Below are 16,459 nucleotides of genomic sequence, written 5' to 3'. Positions count from 1 at the left end.
GAAAGTTAAAATCAGGTTATCATAAAAGGTTGACAAAGCTTATAGGGGTTAAAGTGGAAACCATAGATTCATTCGTAAAGCCTAAAGGTGAACATCTTAATATCCATTGGGACTTTATCCAAAATTTTATTCAAGGGCATTTGAATGATGATCAAGGCATGGTTATGTTTGCTTTGGCATTGTATGGCGTGGTGATCTTCCTGAAGATTTTGTGTTACATTGAAATAATTATGGTGGACTTTTTTGAGTAAATTAAAACCCAAGCAATTAATCTTACACCAGCAATCTTAGTCGAACCAATCAGGTTATTGAATTTTTGTCAACGAAATGAAAAAAGACATTTATAGGGTATGCACTGCTATTATATATGTGGGTCATAAGTCATTTCAAGTGTGAAAATAGTGCATTCTCAGAGCTGTATTTTTGAAATAAGCACCAATCAAAAAGTTTTGCAAAAGCTAATGGCCAACATTGAAGACTAAAGAAAAATGGGTTTTATTTTTACGAAGACTCATCAGGGATGAAATAAAATGGATGGCGCCATGGATGCCTTGCGTGTTCATGTTGTATCAAAGAGAAAATGAACCATAGATACCGCTATTAATACTAAGGAGTATGGTAAGTTACGCTCTATTAATGGTACTGTGACAATTCGATGCAAAGTAGTTTGTTCATGCCATTCATGGCCTAGTTCAAGTAGAATTCACTTATGAAGAATCTAATCCACTAAAAATCTTGGAGCAGTTAATCCAAGCATAGAAAAAACATGAAAGATTATATTAGGGCCTCTTCTTGACAAAATCACTCATAATTACCAGATTTGGAAAGTGAAGTGACTCAAAGACATGGTGTTCCTTCCTGATGATGACTCATATCAATCAGCTAACCTTTCAACAAAAGTGCAATATCAAAAGTTAAGCTTGTTAAGAAGAAATTGAAAGCTAAAAAAAAAAATAAGAAGAGAAAATTTGAGACTTTATGAAAAGATAAGATAGTTAAAATAAAAAGTAAAAGTACAAAGAAGTAGATTGGAGAAGGTCATAAAAGAACGAGAAGTGGCCAACATTAATTTGAAAGATCTGTACCAAGAAAACTAAAGGTTATGAGTCCAATTCAAGACTAAAAAAGTTACTAAGTCTAACCTTAGTTGGCAACATGAAATGAATGAGCTCTGAGAGGAAATGAACTAATGAAAAAGCAAAGCTTAAGAAATACAAAAAAAAGTCATCAAAATTTCTCAAGAAATCGAGAATTATGAGGGATTATACCTTACAGCTTTGGCAAAATTGGTTGAATGCTAGAAAGAAAAGGAAAGGTTGAAAGCTATGCTCGTAAAAAAAAAGAATAAAGCACCTTAAAGCACTAAACGAAAAAGAATCACTTCACTAGGTGATCCAAAAGTTAGAGCTGTAACTATCAAATTACAAGAACTATATTTCAACAATAATAGATGAGTGGTAGATAAGGAAAAAGGATTGGATCTTCACATGTAATTCGAAAAGTGATGCTTGCATGAAATAAAAAGCAAAAAACTTAAGAAGGTAATAGTACATAAAGCATTTAACCAGTCAAGTTTACAAGGCAGTAAAGAAGGCATGAAAGATGGTTAAAAAGGTAAAGGCATTAAAAAGATAAGTCAATCCTATAAAAGAATATAACCAGCGTCAAGTGAACTTTTTGGATAAGACCAAAGATCATTATGAGCAAGTCAAACGTTTTTATGAATATAATTCTAGGATGACAAATCTTATATAACAAAAGTTGAAATCAATGAAATTTTCTAGTGTTGAAATTCGTCAAAGAGTAAATATCTCTCACTTGCATTTATGCATCATGTGCACTATTTTTAATGATATTTTAAAAAAAATCACAAAAAAAAGGTTAAAAAATAAAATTTCTAACACATAGCATTTTGATTTAAAAAAAAAAAATTTTTGTGGTAATAAAGGTTTAAGAATAGCTCATCCACCAAAAATTTTAATTCAACTTACTAACCGTTCATATAACTCCAGAGCTCAAACAAAAATCATGAAATAAGAATAAGCTAGTCGATTTTAAAGGATTGAGAAGGCTTAAGAGAAATTAAAAGGGGATCTTAATAAGATAATAGACATGCTTAAGAATTTTGACAAAAAAAAATAGTAGAAAGAAACCTCAGTTTTTAAAAGCAAGTGCCAAACATAGTGGATCCTATATACCTTTTATGGTTTAAGCCATAACCAATCCAACCTTCTCAAGGAGCCAAAATGCAAATTTTTACTCCCAAAAGATATTTTTATCCTTATCCAGGAATGACATCCAGACCTACTCCAAGATAGTTCTAAAATTTTGCTAATCCTATCATAGTAGAAAAACCATTTGAGTTAATCTTGATTCTTGACTTGGATGATCTCAATAAGAGAAAAAAGCTAGGGATGAAAACATTTTAAAAAGTGAAAGATACCAGTGCTCAGCAGAAAATGAAATTATTAAAATAAAAACTTAAAATCGTAGAGAGAATAGATTTTTATGGCTCCATAGATGCAACTAAGCTTTGTTTAGTTTTAGATGTGATCATTCCACCTAAATTCAAGGTCTTTTAATTTAAAAAATATGATGACACAAAATGCCCAATAACTTTGTCACCCTGTATTATCGTAAGATAGTGACGTATGCTCATGGCGAGAAGCTACTAATACACGTATTTTAGGATAACCTTATAGGTTCTGTAACCAAATAGTATGTTCAACTAGACAGGACTCCTATTCATTCTTGAAAAAAGCTCATGAGGGCATTCTTTGCATAATATCAGCATGTTATAGATCTAGCTCCAAATCATCTGTCTCTGTAGAGCATAGAAAAGAAAATAACAAAAAACTTTAAAGAGTACGCATAGAGATGAAAAGATGTGATCATACAAGTACAACCTTCCTTCACTAAAAATGAGACAACTATTCTATTTATGAACACTTTAAAAGTACCTTACTATAAAAGATTGATGGGCAATGCAACCAAAAACTTTATAAATATGGTAATATCAAGTGAGATTATTGAAAATGCCATAAAAAATGGCAAGCTCGATACAAAAAAGACATGTAAAGCAAAAAAAGGCGAAGCTTTCAAGAAGAAAAAAAATAAAGCCTAAACAGTTAACTATGTGGGGCAACAGTTCAGAGGCTACACTTCATATCCCACACTAGTATACGAAACCCATTATCCATCCATAAATAATGTTACATCCATCCCTTATCCATATCAGTTGTATCAACCGCTATAATAACCAGCTTATTTACTTTATTCTCAATAATCCTTTCAGATACCTATCTATTCATATAACTGTCTTACTACACCTACCAAACCAGAATGGAGATCCAATCTAAGTAATGGTTTGAAAGCCTTAAAAAATGCCTAAAAAAAAGCCATTTTCGATCGTATCCCTATGACATACATAGATTTGCACCCTCAAATCGTTGAAATATATTTACTAGCCTTTGTTATTGTTGAACTTTTAAAACTTTCATTTCTCAAATGGTATGATCCCAATGCGTATTATGATTATAATTATGGAAACTTGGGTTTTTCTACAAAAAACTATACTACTTTAAAAGCATAAAGTGCAATTATTAATCAATAAAAAGGTGTTAAACTTTGATACTAGCCAATGTGGGACTAAAAATGTTAATGAGAACCTTTTACCAAACCATACTAAACCATTAATAAATGCTTTGATTGATGGACAAGCAAGTTATGTTAAGAGGGGGATAGATGAAGTCAAAACTTCAATGGCTAATATGTTTGAAATCTTAGTCAAGGCTGATATGTTGAAGTCCATAGAGTCTCAGAATTGCTAAGGAGTGATTAACTCAATCGAGAGCTACAACTATCACAAAGATACTTTAAGGCATTCTATTAAGAGTTGTGACCAATTTCGTCAAGAGGTGCAGAAGTTGATGGATATGGATCGGATAAAGTTTTACGAAGAAAAAAAAATTTAACGAAAGCTAAGTTGTCTACCATTGATTCAAAGAATAAGTTTATGCATAAATCAATAACTATCTATTATGATGATAAGCCAATCCTAAGGTCAAAAAAGCTTATCTCCTGACCAATAGTGATGATTAAAGTCCCTAGCCCTTTTTTATATAAGAATGACAAAACAATACTGTAAAAGAATGATTATGATGTTATAGTCAATTCAGATATTGTAAACATAGCAAGCGTATGAGGTATGACCCAAAATGATAGATGTTACACTCTAAAAACACTAGATAACGTTAGAAAAGAAAAAGCAAATGTCAAAAAAAATAAAATAAAGTTAAAGTAATCTTGTGACAATCATTAATAAAGAATGTCAATAGTCAATCTCTAAGAATAAAGCTTGTAAATTTTTAAAACTAATAAAATATAACGAGTATAGCGTGATAGAACAGTTGAATAAAATGCTAGCTAAAATTTTGCTATTGTCATTATTGCTAAGCTCAAAGTCATATCGTAATACTTTACTAAATGTACTAAATCTAGCATATGTGTCTTACAATATCTTTGTTGAATACGTGAAATAGCTTATTGGCAATCTAGCAATTTCAAACTACATCTTTTTTTATGGTGAAAAGATTCTTCTTGAGTGTCAAAGAAATACTATGACTCTTTACATTACTGTAAAATACAAGAGTCATATAATGACTAAAGTTTTAATCAATAATGGCTCATTAATCAATGTTATGCCTATGATTACTTTGGTAAAACTATCTATTGATGGAGTTTATAGGAAGCCTAGTTATATGGTAGTTTGAACCTTCAATGAGACCCGAAGAAAGGTGTTAGGAGATATAAAAATGTCATTACAGATTGACCCTTGCATTTTCAATGTAAAATTTTAAGTTATGGATATCTCTCTCTCATATAGTTACTTATTGGGTAAGCTATAGATCATATGGCAAGTGTTGTTCTATCCTCTTTGTACCAAAAAGTCAAATTCATTGTTGATGAAAAGCTTACATACATGGCTTAGACAATACATGCTTTATCACACTATTTGGCTCATAGCATATTTGAATCATATTAAGCATATCTTTGAAAAGCCTTTATTAACAAGAAGAATAGTCTGGTGGCAAGTTATGCTTTCAGAATATGATATTTGTTTATGTAACTCAAAAGGCTATTAAAAGGAATGCAACAGCTAAGTTTTTAGTCGATCATGCGATCGAAGGTTATGAGCTAATGAAACTAGATTTTTTTTATGAAGATATGATAGCCATTGAAAAGAGTGAACTTATTGAAAAGTCTTGGAAAATATATTTTGATGGAGCTACTAATGCTAGGCCATAATATTAGGGCAATTTTAATATCTCTCAATAGACACTATTATCCCATCATGGCCAGATTGAATTTCAATTGCACATACATTATGGTTGAATACGAGGCTTGTGATATAAGTCTGTAAGCAACAATTGAAACGAAGATCAAAGTATTAGATGTGTTTGGAGATTCAACTTTGGTCATCTATTAGTTACGAGGTGAATAAGAAATAAAAGATTTCAAATTAATCAAGTACCATAAATACATTTCTAAGTTAGTCCAAAATTTTAAAAAAGTTTATTTTGAGCATCTGCCTAGAAAGGAAAACCAGATTACTAATACAATGGCAACTTTGAATACAATGATCAGAATAGATACAAATACCAAGATTCAACCCATCAAATTAGATGTGAAAGATGCACTAGCACATTGCTCAAGTGTCAAAAAAAATTGATGGGAAGCCATGGTATCATGACATTATGCAATACATTAAAAGTCAACAATATCTAAAACATGCAACAGAAAATGATAAAAAGACTATCAAAAGGCTGGCTATGGGTTTCTTCTTTGATAGAGATGTCTTTTATAAAAGAAATCGAGATCAAGTGCTCTTAAGGTATGTGAATACAGTTGAAGCAAAAAAGATTATTAAAAAGTACATGACAGGCTTTGTGAGGCATATAATGGTGCTCATATGATGGCTAGACAAATTATGAGGGCTGACTATTATTGGTTGATAATGGAGAGTGACTATATTGATTATGCAAGAAAATGTCAAAAGTGTTAGATTTTTGCTGATAAAATTCATACTCCTTCAATAACATTGCATGTTTTGGCTCTTCCATGGCCAATATCTATGTGGGGCATGGATGTCATCGATCCTATCACTCTAAAAGCTTCAAATAAACATAGATTTATCTTTGTGATGATTGATTATTTTACGAAATAGGTAAAAGTTGTATCATATGCTAGTGTGACACAATTGGTGGTATCTAATTTCATAAAAAAGAGATAATATGCAGATATGGGCTTTTAGAGATGATTATTTTTTATAATGCTAAAAACTTGAACAGTAAAATAATAAATGAAGTATGCACTTTGTTCAAGATCCATTATTGTAATTTGACACTGTATCATTTAAAAATGAACATGACAGTAGAAGCTATAAACAAGAATACAAAAATGATCTTAGAGAAAATGACTAATACTTATAAAGACTAGCATGAGAAGTTACCTTTTGCCTTGCATACTTGTAGAACATTAGTTCGAGCATTTACTAGGACCACATCATTCTCTTTGGTTTATGAGATGGAAGTTGTGTTGTCAGTTGAAGTAAAAATTCTCTCATTAAGAGTTCTAATGGAAGTCAAGTTAGAAAAAGTAAAATGGGTCCAAAATTGCTATGAGCAGTTGAACTTCATTGATGAAAAAATACTTACAATACTTTACCATGGTCAATTGTATCAAATGAGGATAATAAGAGCACATAATAAGAAAATTCAGCTTCGTAGCTTTTAAGAAGGAGACTTAGTGTTAAAAATGATCCTTCCAAATCAACATGATAGTAAAAAAAAAAAATAGACACTAAATTAAGAAGATCTATATGTGGTGAAAAAAATCTTTTTCGATAGGGCATTAATTTTGGTAGAAGTGGACAAAAATGGTTTACCTACTCCGATAAACTTAGATACTATGAAAAGATACTTCGTTTGAAAAAGAAAAAAAGCAAGAAAAAGAATGGCATCTAAGTTAAAAACTTGAAAATATGACTTGGATGTAAAAGAGAAGCATCATTAAGAAATGACCTCACAACACAAAGGTAAATATAGTTTGACAAATTCTAAAGAATCAAGGAAGTCATCTGGTTAAGTTTTGGAGAAAGAAACTAGGAATATTTTGTTTATGATTATCTTGTAATCATTACTTAGGTACATTTATTTCTATCTAAACACTTTTGTTGCCATGCACTTATTATCAGTTTAATGAAATATGTTTTCTTTCCTTTGGGAATAATGCCTATCCACTCTTTTATCTCAATTCGTCATATTTGTTCACCTTACAAATGAATTAGAGTAATGTGTGATTGTGTTTTATTTATCTTGAACTTAAAATGATAAAAAAATAACATGGAATATCTCGGCATTACTTTTTAAAAGTCAATAAAGGCAGATGAAAAATGACAAGAAAAGCATGACAAGACATTGATGTTGTAGAGTTTTGAAAAATAAAAATATTGTTAAGAAAGAATACAATGGTCAGACATTAAGAACAAATTGGTCATATGGCAATTGTTGAGAATTTTGATAAAATAAATAAAAAGTTAAGAGATTTTAAGAGCCTTTTACCACAATTGGAAATGAATGATTTTGATTGCATTACATGCATTGCATTTAGAGTACTCAGTACATGCATCAATGAGCAGTTATAACAAGGACAAAGACTTTCAATTCCATAATGAAAAATAATAATTTAATCGTCAGGCAAAGATAATAATTAAAGAAGAGATTTTAAAAGAAAGAAATTTACTTGCTCAAAGATAAGAACTCGGTTTCGAAAAAAGATAAAGAACTTTTTTAAGTTGTTGAGCCTCTATTCAGATGAGCTTTTTTTCATATGCCAATTTTAAAACTATTGAGTCTCTACTTAGAGGTGCCATTTTAAGTTTTCAAAAGTTGTCAAGCCTCGAGTAAGAGGAGCATTTTGATTTGATCTTTAAAGCTTTTTAGTCTTTAATGAGATAAACTTTTTAATCAGTTTGGATCAATTAGAAAAAAAAATTGCTTTGGACTCCAGATAAAATTATTGTCTTTATTTTTACCCTATTCTTGATTCTCAGCAATGCATAAAGAGAGGCAATTGTAAACATCAAATTTATCTAAGTTTCAATTTAAATTTCTTAATTCTAATGAGTTAATAGGCTAAAGCCTAATTTTTTCTAAGCCTTGGCCCACTGTTTAATTTTTAATTTTAATTTTATTATTTATATCAAAATATAATAAATAATAATTAATTAAACATTAATACAAAAATATTTATAAAAGGCAAAAGAACAAAGGGTAGAAGGCTAATGCCAGTAGGTGCCGTGCACGGCACTACTAGCCACTTATCCCTGTGCCCTTGTGCAACCCACTGCCTTCCATGCCCAAATCCCCTTAGACCTATACAACATGCCCCTAAAAATCCCTTATTGGGGAACCTAGCTCTGTACGATGTGCCTAAAGGAAAAGAGAAAAGTTAGTAATCATTAAAAATAATAATAATAAATTAAAATTAATGAAAATATAAAAAAGAGGGAAACTAAAGCTTTGAAGCCTATTCAATGCTGATCAAGGTTGTTCCTGGCAAAAAGGAGACCAAATCTGAGCTTAAAAGGTAAAAGGGAGTCTTTTGATGTTTTCTTTGTTTTTCAGGCACCGAAAACGGTGATCGATGGCAAGGCCAATGGCGGCTTGTATGACAGCTGATGACTGGTCGGCTCCTTACTTTGTTTGAAAGAATTTTATTTTATTTTATTTTTTTAGAAACCAAGGAGAAATGAGTTAAAACAAAAAAAATTTTGGTTTTTATATAGAAGACTAAACCTTAAAACAACAATGTTTCATCCAAGATCTATGTGCATACCAATGGGTTGATCAAAGATCCGCGTGCTTGACTCGTGACCCAGTTCCCCCTTTTGACGGCCAATCAGTCTAGCCATATTGATACAGACCGAAACGTTGACCGGTTCGATTTAGTTTTTTTTTTATTTTTTGATTTATTTTTTTATATTATTTTTGTTATTATGAATTTTATCATTAATATTTATGCATGTTAAAATGTTTAAATTTTGTTAGAATAATTTTTTTTTAACTAGTAAAAATGAAAAAAATAAATTAAATTAAAAAATGGAAAATATAGTTAAAATTTTTTATAATTTTTATTAAAACTTAGGATAAATCTTATAAAAATAATAATAATTAATAATTGATTATTATGATACCAATAATAATAAAAAAATGGTTTCTAAACTTTGATAATTTTTTTAAGATTAAAAAATAGGAAAAATAACCAAAAAATTAATGAATAAAATTAATAAAAATAATAAAAAATTAGTAAAAATGTAAGAAAATAAAATTTTTATTCGAATATAAGATTCAAAGGTACTCCAAGTAGTGATACCTATGAAATCCTTAGGTTAGAAGATTTTCTTAAATATTACCAACGTATTGGAGTATTTATAAAAAGTTTTCAATACAATAAAAAATTTTCTTTTTTTTTGCTATTAAATAGTAAATAAAAATTAACTAATTTGTTAAAAATAAAATAATAAAAAATAAGGGAAAAGAAATCTTTATCTAATGATAGGATTTTAAGATATTCCAAGTAGTGATGCTTTAAAAATCTATAGGTGAGGAAATTTTTTTAAATATTGCCAGTATATTGAAGTATTTATAAAAATTTTTTAATGTGATAAAAATTTCTTCAAAACAATAAAAATAATAATATAAAAAATAGATTTTCTAAAAGGAAAATAAAATGTGTAAATTAATATATTATCATTTGTATTGCATGTATAATAGTATTTTTGAAAAATAAATCCAGACCTCTGAAGATGGGATTTTAAAGTATTTTGAGAAACGATATTTAAGAAATCTTTAAGTGAGAAAGTTCTTCTAATATTTTCAATGTACTGAAACATTTTAAAAATTATTTCAATAAAAAAATTTTAATTTATTTTTCTCAAATAAAATAGAACAATTATAATAATAATAATAATAATAATAATAATAATAATAATAATAATAATAAATAAATAAATAAATAAAAATAAAATTATTTTTGTCAGAATTAAAGGATAATATATAATTAATTGGTACCGTTTTAAACGTGAGCTATAAAAGTGCTAATTTTTTCCTACAAGTAACTAACTCCCTGACCCAACCTATTTTGCAGACCTTAAAATTATCTTTTTATTAAATTTTAATTAATTTTAAAATTTTATTAAAAGAATATGTTTTAATAGGTAGCCAATTTTACCTAGCCAAAAAATATTTGTGATGACTCCGTTTGTTTTTTTTATTTCGTTTTCAAATTCATCAAACTACTCCAAAATTGTTATGATAACTATTCAAAACACCAATTTATGCTGATTTTCTTGATTACACATACAAAAATAGATATTCAAAGTGAAACAAGGATTGATATCTAGTTAAATTGTATTTTTTTAAAAAAAAATTGTTTAATCTATTGTTAAGGAAATTTTATAATTTTATAAATGAAGTTAATAAGATGGTGCATGTCTCACTTTTTTTAAAATTAATTTTTTAATTTTTAAAAATATATACTAAAAATATATTTAGTTTGTAAAATTAAAAATTTTCATTTTCTTAATATATTTGATAATTTTCTTAAAAATTAATAAATAAACAAGAGGATTCATTTTATAGAATTTAAAAACTCTAATGTTGATGTATATAATAATAATAGTCAACCATACAAAAAGCTTAAAATTGATTCTTTTAACCATCCTTATTCTCAAATGGTGTCATATAAAAAATTGAGATTTATAAGTTAAGTTGATCCAAAAAAAGTCACTTTCAAATATGTTGACATCTTAGGAAGTAAAAAACTTTAAGTTCATTTGGGAGTCTAGATTAAATTAGAAGGCTCTCAATGCATTGGATGGTTTGTTTTAGTCAAGCATGATTTATATTCATGGGGTCCTTTATGTGTTGTCTTTCACCAAGACTTTGTTAAGTCTCTTAACTTATGGAGGGAGCTTTTAGCTAGTCTTATTCTAAGTAAGATATTCTTGTCTTCATTAAAAGATCTGTTTTGAGTATTGAGCTCTTTTAATTATGTCTTTGAAGTTTCAAAATTCATTAGAATCAAGTTGAACTTAGATTTTCTATTATCAGTGTTCCATCTTGTAAAGCATTGATTATAAATAATTTAAGAATAAAATTTGAATGCAATGAGTGTCAAATCTTAAATTTAATAATTAATTAATATACAAGGATAAGATTGAACACACATTAAGATAGAAGGATTAATTTTATCATTTAATAAAAGTATAAGGATTATTTGTACAATTTGAGAAAAGCTGAAGTGAAAAAATAATGATGTATTAAAAAATTTCGTCATGTTATTATCTTTGATCATGTTGACCTTAAAAGTCAATAAAGTCAACGATCATATGAACAAAAATGTCACTTCAAAAAAGTCAAAATATCATGTCATCAATTTTAATTGAAAAAATTTGAACCGTTAACAAAAATTCGATAATTAAATAAAGTATAAAGATCCAATTTAAACACATTAAGATAAAAAGACTAATTTTATTATTTAACTAAAATACATATATTTATTACATAATTTGGCCTACGTTTTTTGATATGGACTAATCCAATCATTAAAACAAAAGAAAAAAAAAAAATAGAACACACTAACTGTGTCCTACTCCAATAAAATCTTTACTAGATAGGTAATCAAAACCTATTTTTCTACTATAATCACCCAACTTATGATATTAATCAAATTTATTTATAAAAAACCTTATTCACGATGGGACGAGCTTTGCACATAGCAACTAATGGCTGAACTTTAGGCATGGTGATTCCCTTTCCTTCAGTCATGTCAATTTCCTTGTCATCAATCCTTTCCCACTCAAAGCACTGAATCAAAGATCCTAAAGTTAATCCCACCATTCGCTGAGCCAGGCTTGCTCCTGGACATGCTCTCCTTCCTAACCCAAATGGCATTAGCTTGTGAGAATATTCTCCTAATTTCCTACCATTTTCAAATCTCTCTGGCTTAAAACTTGTTGGATCATCCCATAGGTTTGAATCCCTATGAATGGCCCAAGCATTCACCAGTACGATGGCACCACGTGGCACGTTGTATCCACCTAAGGTACAATCACTAGATGGCATGTGCGGAAGCAGAAGAGGAGCTGCAGGGTATAATCGAAGTGTCTCCAATATAATACTTTGAAGGTAATGTAGCTTGGAAACATCTTGTTCATCAATCAGGTTGTCTTGACCAATTTGATTGTCTAGTTCAGCTCTAGCCTTCTTCAATACTTCTGGGTGATTTAGCAAATTGGACATTGCCCACTCTATTGTGACTGCTGATGTATCTGTTCCTGCAAGTATTATCACCTACAGAACAATGTTAATTTGTTAGTTTAGGACATTTCAGATTTGAATGTCATCTTCTAAAAATAAGTGCATGAATCAATTAAGTTAAGCTCAAAATTTAAAACCGAAAATCTTTCAACAATAAAATATTGAAAAGTAAAAAGAAAAAAAGAAAAAGATTCAACTAATTACCAATATGAACCCTTTGATAATTTCGTCAGTATAGTAACGAGGCTCAGATTCTTGCAAGGAAAGAAGGTGATCAATCATACTATTATTTTCCTGCCTCTTACTTCGGTGATTGTCAATCAAAGTTTGCAAGAACCTGTCCATCCTTTTTCCAAGCTTCTTCACCTTCTTTTCATACCCTTCACCAAACCAGTTCAATACAGAAAAGTAATCTTCTTGATTTGCTGTTCCACCATTCTTGAATGCCTCTGCCATAAGTTCCTTAAATTCTCTTGCTTCTTCTTCATTCGTCACTTCATCTCCATAGTACCGCTTCCCTGCCACCATCCTCATTATGTTATTAAAGGTCATGTCATTAAGGATAGATTTCAGCTCCACTTTCGCAAACTCTTGACGCGAATCACACGACAGTTTTAATAACAAGCGCCTGATTTCGTCTTTTCGAACAGTCACGGAGGCGTTTAGACGACTTGATGAGAAGATTTCAATGGCACCAATTCTACGTAAGTTGCGCCAATGATCACCATAAGACGATGTTGAAACTGTGGTATAGTTGTAGCCTAAGTGTTTCCCTATGATAAACTTGGGGCGATTGGCAAAAACTATATCGTTCTTGCTGAAGCATTCCTCGGCTGCGGTTGAAGATGATACTACAACAAGAAGCCGAGAACCGAGGCGAAGGGAGAAGATTGGACCATATTTTTGTGAAAGGCTATGATACAAACGATGGATGGGGGGTTTTAGGAGGTGAAGGTGGCCAATTATGGGTAGTGATGGTGGGCTTGGAGGGAGGTTTTTGGGTTGTTTTCTTGATTGAAAGAACAAGTTTAAACAAACGATGAGAAAGATAAAAGAAAGAAATGAGTAAAGAATTGTTGCTTCTTCCATTGTTTGATTTGCTACTGGTAGCTCTGTGTTTGTTTGATTTGATTTGATTTTTATTTTGTGATGTATAGAATTAAAATGTATTTGCTTTTATAGAGGGGCGTAGTATTGCTAAAAAATTTGGACCCGCCCATAGAAATTTCCAAGTTAGAGTACTTTTAACATGAATCACAATCATGTGCTTTCAGAGCATATTTTAATTTCCCACTCAGATCAACTGTCTTTTTGTATATTTGCGTAGGAGATAGTGTCATCTTAGAGACTTCTTGCGTAGGAGATATTGTCATCTTGGAAACTTAGGGCCCATTTGGATGCACTTAAGGATTATTTTGCACCATAGAAACATGTTTGGATGCACGATTGGAATCTTTCAACTGCACCACACCCCTCAATCGTCACTGGAGCTAAAGAGATCAGTGAAAATTTGTAATCTGCGATTGAAGACAAAAACCCTTAAAATAACCTTACATATAACTCAATTCAACATTTTTCAATTCAATTTTAAAAGCCTTAAATTCAAGAAACCTTATAAAGAGTATGTGAGAGTCCACGTATTTTATTTTGCGTCCAATCTTTATTTATATTATTTTTAATTTTTTATTATTTATTTATTTTTCTTTGATCAATGTTTAGAAAAAGCTTTTAATATTCTTACCGCTTGCGTACTAAAGTAAATTATTTTAAAAAATATTATATAAAGCTATCATTTTTGTTAGTAATTTTTAATTATTTATTAACTTTAAAAAAATCAAATATACAATAAATTTTATTAGGTAAAAATTTTAATTTGATATATATAAATAACTTTAATAATTTATAATTATTTATTCACTTTTCAAATATATACTATAAATTTTATTATATATTAAATTAAATTTAATATTTTTAATAATCAATTTTTTATTACATTTTATTTTATCGTCGTCACTATATTTATACTTAAATATATATTATATCATTAATTTTAATTACACATTTAATTTTATTATTAAAATAATTATTGTTATTATTTTTATTTTTAATTTAATTAAAATTAATTTTACCGTTACGATATCATATTCATGTTGTCTGAATGGAGATGGAGACGTTGATTGATATCTTGTGACACCGTCGTATGAGACATTCAAGGAAAAAAAAAATGAAGTTTTGACATTTTTCAAGAGACGACTGCTGACATCCATAGCTTACATGGCCGCTTACATATTCATAGCTATCGTGTTCTTCTAGCAAGGTTGGGCTTTTGCACGTGGGTTGCTAGTAATAGATTATACGACTTTTCACCATATTATTACAAATTTAGTTTCTTTTTGTTTTGTTATTCTGGATTTTGCTATTGCATGATACAAAATATCTTAAACCAAACTTAGTTTATGGGTTGGATTGGCTTATTAAATTATAAAGGAAAAAGTTGAATTCATTTTGATTGTCTAATTTAATTGTTATTTTATTATTAAAATAATAAATATTATCTTTATATCTATATTATAAAATATTTTTTGTTCATATTTAGTGTACAAGATAATAGATAGAATAGAACAATAATTATTTTATAATATTTTTAATTTTTATTTTAAAAAAATATGATTACAAAGAATATTTATCATTCTCTTGGTATAAGATACTTTTATCCTCCCAAAGTAAAATTGATTATTTTAATCTATAAAATTAAACTTACATATCTTATTATATCTTTAAAAATTATATTAATAATTTAAATTATATAAATTTTGAGAAAGAATAATTTTGATTAATAAATAAATTATCCTATCTTAATTTTTACATATCAAATATAAGATAGGATAATACTATTTAATTTAATCATATTTATAATATTATTTTATCTTATTCTATCATAATCTCATAGATCAGATACATTTTTCATGTACAATATAATGGTAAAAAATGAAATTATTTCTAAGAATAACTTAGGGTGATAGGGTGACATGATGACAAATAAGTAGCTTCACACTATGTATAAATATAATATAACTAGACCTGATTATAGGCCAGGCAATTTGTCCAAACTTGAAAGCTCGACTTGAAATTTTGAAAGAATTAAATATGAATATTAAGTCCGTTAAATAGACCTAAATAAATAAATGAAGTCAAATAAAAAAATGAGGTTGAAATTATGTTTCACCATTTAAGGCTCAGGTTTGGTCCAGTCAAGCTCGAAAATTAAAAAATAGTTTTATCATAATGAGATAAGATCTGGTTATTTTATTTTTTATAATGGACAAGATACATTTTCTTTATTACTTATAATAGGATAAAACCTATTTATTCTTTGTATAAAACAATAATCAAATTTTAAATTATATTTAACAAAATTAAATTAGACCCAAACTCAAGTTCAAAAAATCAGATCGACCCTAAACTTACTTAAAATGTTGGAATATCATGCTAAATTTGGGTCAAACTCGACTTGACCCTACCCATTAGTAGATCTAAATATAAACAATCAAAATTTTTTTTTTAATTACCAAAAGTAAAATGAAACAATTGCAAAATAACTTTCTAATAGTTTTTAAAATTGATTGTTTTTAAACTTTTTTATAAAAGAAAACTTTATCTACAAATTAACTAATTAAATCAAAATGTTTTAAAAAAAAAATTATTCAAAAACAAAATTTTAATGACAATCATCAAAAGAAAATGAAACAAGCTATCATGTTTGATTACCTTCATAATAAATAGAGTCTATATTTAATATATTATTAATATATAAATTTTATATATTGATAGTAAATCAAATGATATTACTTTATCAATGATTAAATAAAAAACTTTATTAACCCTTAAAGATAAATAGAAAAAAACTTATTTTTTTGTTAAATTTTTATTAATAAATATTATTTAATTCATTAATAATATATAAATTTTATATATTAATAATATATCAAATATAAATAATTATTTTAGAAAGGCTAAATCAATTGTTTCAATTTGATCATCAATTTATCTTGTCAGTATTTTAGGAGGACCTATTT

At 28.3% G+C, this 16,459-nt stretch overlaps 1 protein-coding gene across 1 annotated transcript; it reads right to left on the bottom strand.

Moving 5' to 3' along the window:
* Positions 1-11,574: 11,574 nt before the first annotated feature.
* On the bottom strand, positions 11,575-13,591 carry LOC111282978 (cytochrome P450 81Q32-like). The gene is made up of 2 exons (XM_022871303.2): positions 12,588-13,591; positions 11,575-12,416 (listed from the first exon to the last, which is right to left on the bottom strand). Exons 1-2 carry the CDS (start codon positions 13,470-13,472, stop codon positions 11,796-11,798), a joined length of 1,506 nt encoding a protein of 501 aa, XP_022727038.1. The 5' UTR covers positions 13,473-13,591; the 3' UTR covers positions 11,575-11,795.
* Between the last annotated feature and the right edge of the window lie 2,868 nt (positions 13,592-16,459).

This window comes from Durio zibethinus, chromosome 5 (genome assembly GCF_047325235.1).
Source record: "Durio zibethinus cultivar Kanyao isolate XHJ-2024 chromosome 5, ASM4732523v1, whole genome shotgun sequence".
NCBI classification, from domain to species: Eukaryota; Viridiplantae; Streptophyta; class Magnoliopsida; order Malvales; family Malvaceae; genus Durio; species Durio zibethinus.
The sequence above is the reverse complement of the archived record's forward strand: the minus strand, read 5'-3'. Positions and strand labels throughout refer to the sequence as shown.

Coding starts and splice junctions, on each gene's coding strand:
- LOC111282978 (XM_022871303.2), bottom strand. CDS start 13,472: ATGGAAGAAGCAACAATTCTTTACTCATTTCTTTCTTTTATCTTTCTC. Junction 12,417..12,587: donor TTATCAAAGGGTTCATATTG/GTAATTAGTTGA, acceptor ATTGTTCTGTAG/GTGATAATACTTGCAGGAAC.